General features: G+C 38.0%; 1 protein-coding gene across 2 annotated transcripts; it reads right to left on the bottom strand.

Annotated features, from left to right (window-relative positions):
• Positions 1–243: 243 nt before the first annotated feature.
• On the bottom strand, positions 244–4,503 carry LOC103706570 (frataxin, mitochondrial). 2 transcript variants are annotated; one of them, XR_005511684.1, is made up of 6 exons: positions 4,136–4,503; positions 3,579–3,651; positions 3,362–3,409; positions 3,176–3,270; positions 919–1,103; positions 244–685 (listed from the first exon to the last, which is right to left on the bottom strand). XR_005511684.1 is itself a non-coding variant. In XM_039125865.1 (5 exons), exons 1-5 carry the CDS (start codon positions 4,423–4,425, stop codon positions 556–558), a joined length of 636 nt encoding a protein of 211 aa, XP_038981793.1. In that variant the 5' UTR covers positions 4,426–4,497; the 3' UTR covers positions 244–555. The 2 variants fall into 2 exon arrangements, 1 of the variants encoding a protein (XP_038981793.1); XM_039125865.1 differs by lacking the exon at positions 919–1,103 and having other exon boundaries at positions 4,136–4,497.
• Positions 4,504–5,070: the final 567 nt, after the last annotated feature.

The following is a 5,070-nucleotide window of genomic DNA, read 5'->3' on the forward strand; positions in this document are numbered from 1 at the left end:
TGTATGGCAATTTATTTGTATGGAAGATCAATAACCTTCAAACATTCCAATATATCTTGTAATGGCCCTTCAGCAATGATGTTTGCTCCTATTTAACGAACAAGGAACAACTGGTTCAAACCACACTGGACCTACCCCAATAAAAAAGCAAAAGTAACCCAAGGCACAGATATCCAGCAAGTCTGGTGAGACTCTTGATGTTTCATCCCTCAAGCTGTGAAAGATCAATGAAGAAGAGGTGGGACAACATCAAGCCACTTGGGCCTTACAGCATTGGATGAACAAAAATCAGAATTAGTTTTCCCATCATCATTTAAAGTACCGCTGGACATGACTTCCTACTCCCAAGTATGATAGCTGACAACTTGTTTGCTGCCAAATGATAACAATGCAGGCTGCTGACCATGTCAATATACATTTGATTGACTAGTTGAACCAAAAAAATAAAAAATTTTTAACTCAAAAAAGTCGAGACCTTTTTTTGTTTTACAAGTGCGTCTATTGCCAGAAAAGTCGATCAAATTTATGCTCGTTTTCAGGGTAAATATTGTTGACTCAAGAAAGATCAATGGGTTTACCACATAGCTGCCCCAGTTCTTCTTCCAGAAGTTGCAAAAGATTCACTTTATTCCGCCTATATATCCACGACTTCGTTGCCACATCCCAATCAAACCTTGCTGGCCCACTGCAAAAATGAATTAAGAAGAACATAACCAACCGGCATCAGGCATAAGAAGCGGAATTAGAAGAAGAACTGGCAAAAGAAGATAAGAATGAAGAGAATGGAAAGGCACATATATGTAATCCTGGAATTCATATCCAGAATGAAAAATGTTTCAAACAGAATGATGTTGAAAATCTTCACTCCCTATTTAAGGCATTAAATAGCAGTGTAGAAAATGATTTTGCTTTATTTACCTTTATTCCTTTGCCATACAAAACAAAACAATCTGGCAAAGCTACTTAGCAAACACTGGTAGAAGAAAGTTCATTTAGAAAGAATCAACTTTCCTTCCCCTCTTGGACTTGCAAACAACATGAAAGGAACTTTTCAAATCCATGTAGTTTCTCCCTTTGGTCTTTTCCACCTTCATATCTGTTATCTATCATCCATATAAATCTACAATAAGCTTCCTTCAGATTAAGCAGCACAATGAAAGATGATGAGAAACCCAACATTGTGGACCTCAAGGGGCGAAAAGTTAGATGCTCTATACATGTACTTATGTTCCATATTGGCATTCAATTTGACTGCATGGAATCTGTTTAAGATGTTGGCCTTAGCAGCAGTATTGCGACATATGTACATGCTGTAACATTATAATAATAGAGCACAACAAACACTTTAAAGAAGTACACAAACATGATATAAGACAGGAAGCATAAAATGATAATTCTAGGTCATATCGAATCTGAAAATCAATTTACACGTATCTTGATTTCTGTGAAATTGAGGCATGCGACTACATTACAGTAAATTGGTTTCATCCATTCTCATTTCATGACACAGAACATATAAAAAATATCAAAATAAGTGGAAGCTGCAAACTACAAAGAGGTCCCAAGTGATGCATATAATAAGAAAGAGCCTCATGGAGGCTACTAAAACTCTAGGTTTAAAATGGGAGACTTGATCCCTCTACCCAGTTCGACGAGAGTTTAAAAAAAAAAAATCCTCAATCTCCTTGGTTTCTTAAGGCCATGATGGTCTTCGAACATAAAAGCTTTTACTCTATGATTCTTCCATTTCTCTCTCCAAGCTCTTAGCAGCTCTTCTACCATGGAAAAGATGCTTCCTAGGCACACTTGCTCCACAGCATTTCCAAATGAGTATAAACATCTAGATCTATCTTGTACAAAGATTTTACAAGGCAAGCAGCCTGAAAATAGAATGAGACTATGCAAAAACATAAATTGCATAGCGCATTACAAATCTCTTAAATAATTTACCCACGCACATGAGTTATACTAACAACAAAACAAGATTTGATCTTGCCATCCCCATTCTCCCCAAAATAGCCCACCTATTCATCAAGGATAAACATCTCATTTTGGAATATGCTCAACTAAAAACTTACCAAATGCACTATGAAAGGAGAGCGAAAAAATCCAAGTCTATGTGCCCTTGGCAGTTTACCAGTCCCTCACTCAAAATGGTACAAAACAATTTTAGCTCATTGATAAGCTAAGAAATCCACCATTCTGTCCCCCCATCCCCATCCAATATCAATCAAAGAAGAAAAAAGACCATCTTTTAGAAAATGCTGTCTACACAGTTCAAAGTTCAAACAATTCTTTTTCTATTTTCTGAGTAAATGCTATAGTCCAGCACTTCCTCTATAGCAGAGGCCACCTGCAAATCAATGCCCATTGTTACCTTATTGCCTTTCGCACCTTTAATGCCTCTCTGACAAACCATACTCTTATCTATCAATTTTGTGCACACCTTATATGGTCTTCTTAATGCCATGATATAAACCAATGAACCCCTATATCACCATATTTTAATATTAGAATATCTATTCATGAACCTTCATCGTTATTTTACATTTGTTTCCTTAGCAGGGGATGCTTTACAGGTATCTACTCCTTGGAATATTTAAATGGTAACCATTCATGGACCATTGCTCTCATACCACTCTCCAAATTCATTTGCTCATAACAGCATGTTATTCCGCCACAAGTTCCATTTCTATGATAAGTATATCTTTTATAGCATTTGTTTCATGAATCCTCCTCACTACCATCATCCAATTCAAATGCCATCTGTTGAACAATAAGAACATGACAAGATTTGCCATTTTGGCACCAAAAACCTTTTCCAACCTTGATAATCCATCACAGTCAGAAAATCCTTGTATATTATGCCTGCTCGCTCAAAGAGTTCGAGAAACCAATGCTTCAAAACTGAAAACTGGCAAACACTGTGAAGAGCCATGAAACCACAGAAGCAGATAGCTTATGTTGCTAAGTTTAGAATAATGAAACTATGAAGAGAGTAAATAGTGGGACTGTAGACATAAAAACAAAACCAGTAAGTCTAGGACTCAATTTGGTACTTGATGAAATAGTCTTTCTTTTCTCTCAAACTTTATTCCTGGAAGCTACACATGATTACATGCCAAAGCATTGAACAGGTAACAATAATATCTAAAGGTTAGATAGAGAACAATACCTTACTGGTGAAGACATCCAGATTTGTCTGTTTGGAGTTTGCTTGTTTATAACATATGTGCCCAAACTCCCTAGCTTCAATGTCAAAACCTGATTCTGCTCAAATATAAAGCAACGGACCAAATTAAAACTAAGTAGGGAAAAGCTTCCAGATAAGCACAAATTCGAGAAATTTATCTCATCTCACCCCGTAGTCTATATCATAACCATCTATTTGGACAGAGTCACCATACTCCTGCCAAGGGACGAAAATCGTAGACTTCTGAGACTTAATAGCTAAAATTTTATCCACATAAGCAAAGCAAAAGTTTAAGCCCTGATAAGAACAATATTCTGGCAATAGAATTGCCAACAAAAAATAAAAAAACGAATATTAATCTCTATAGCTTAATGATGCGAATTACCTCGAATTTTTCTTGCAAATCGTGTATCGTAGCATCTGCCAACCTATGAAACTCATCCTCTGACAGAAGAGACCTGGCAAGAAATAAAAAATTACTCAAAAAAAGAGAAAATTTTTAAAATGTTTCAAAATTCGCTTATACCTTATCCAAAATCATTTCAAAATAATTTGATTAAGACAAAGCTTTGAAAAAAGTGGAGTAAGATACGAAACCTCTCATAAAAGTTCCAAATTTTGGACAAAAAGGAGAAGAAAATCTCAAAAAAAATAATGTATAAAAAAATTTAGAACTCCCAATTAAGTAAAGTTCCGCGCATACGTAGTTTAAAGACTAAAAAAAACAAGAAAAGCCCTAATCTGAAGAGCAAATTAGAAGCAGAATGATCTCAAGAAGATATATCATATCCAATTCCGTAGTGAATAGAAGTCCACGAAATTTCACTGCAAAATCCTAACGTTGCATCGACAAACCATAAACCTCCAGCTGTTTCGCCGAAGGAAGGGAAGAATACCCTAGAAAAATCGTAAACATTCCATGGCAAGAAGTAGACCACGCACCGGTAATCTATGACAGCCGGTCCCTGCGCTTCGTCGAGCTCCGAGGTCCGAGTCGAGAAGAAAACCCTATAAACCGATGGCGATATGAGAGGCATGGTAGCCCTCGAGGAGGAGAGGAAACCGCCATCGCGGCCGCCGAGATCGAGATTAACGGAAGCTTCAAGAAGCGCAGAGCGTCGGCGAGGGAAATAGGAGGGGGAGGAGGAGGAGGAGGGAAGAGGGTGATGCCGAGATCGCGCTGTTCTCAATAGGCGTAGGAGGAGAAGCCCTGGAGAGAAGGGAGACGCCATGAACCGCCGCGCGAGTGATCGAGAGAAGAGGAAAGCGCAAATACAGCAGCTGGATCTCAATAGGCCGAGATCTCCAAATCTCTCCAGTTCGCCGTTTGGGTCCACTAAATTGTCCGACGGCCCAGTCCAATCCAACTAAGACGCCTGGCAATGTCGCATCCAGAGCAGTGTACGATAAAGATCCAGAGCATACGGTGAAGATTTAGTTACACGAATCTCACGTATGACAACCTAAATATTACTCTCAGTCTTCGGACAGTCTCTCCGAATCTCCAAATGGAGAAATTATATTCTAAGCCACGTGCGCTTGGTGCACCACACCATAGGCTTTGTTAGGAAAAGAGTGAAAAATGGCTTCACCATAAAACAGTAGGCCACTGTAAATCGATCTTTCAAATAATTATTGCCTCCCTCTAGTTTGCAATAAGGATAACTACCGTAATATTGTTTTCACGATACAAAACTGCTCTGTTTCGAATTACAGATTGCAAAAATTAAAATTCAAACTGAACCAGAGATCAAAGTAACAGCAAATAGATATAAAAATAATAATATCTCCCCAATTTTAAATGAGAAGGATGCCTTATGGAGTGTGAAAGGCTGTAAAAACTACCTGGCACCTCTTGGAGTGAAACTGCATTTATG

The sequence above is a fragment of the Phoenix dactylifera genome, chromosome 4 (assembly GCF_009389715.1).
Source record: "Phoenix dactylifera cultivar Barhee BC4 chromosome 4, palm_55x_up_171113_PBpolish2nd_filt_p, whole genome shotgun sequence".
Classification (NCBI taxonomy): Eukaryota; Viridiplantae; Streptophyta; class Magnoliopsida; order Arecales; family Arecaceae; genus Phoenix; species Phoenix dactylifera.

What these genes read in the sequence shown, in the direction of transcription:
- LOC103706570 (XM_039125865.1), bottom strand. Translation starts at nt 4,425, where the DNA reads ATGGCGTCTCCCTTCTCTCCAGGGCTTCTCCTCCTACGCCTATTGAGA. An exon ending in CCGGCTGTCATAGATTACCG is followed by an intron (nt 3,652 to 4,135) that starts GTGCGTGGTCTA and finishes ATTTCTTGCCAG; the next exon opens with GTCTCTTCTGTCAGAGGATG. An exon ending in ATTTGCAAGAAAAATTCGAG is followed by an intron (nt 3,410 to 3,578) that starts GTAATTCGCATC and finishes GTCCCTTGGCAG; the next exon opens with GAGTATGGTGACTCTGTCCA.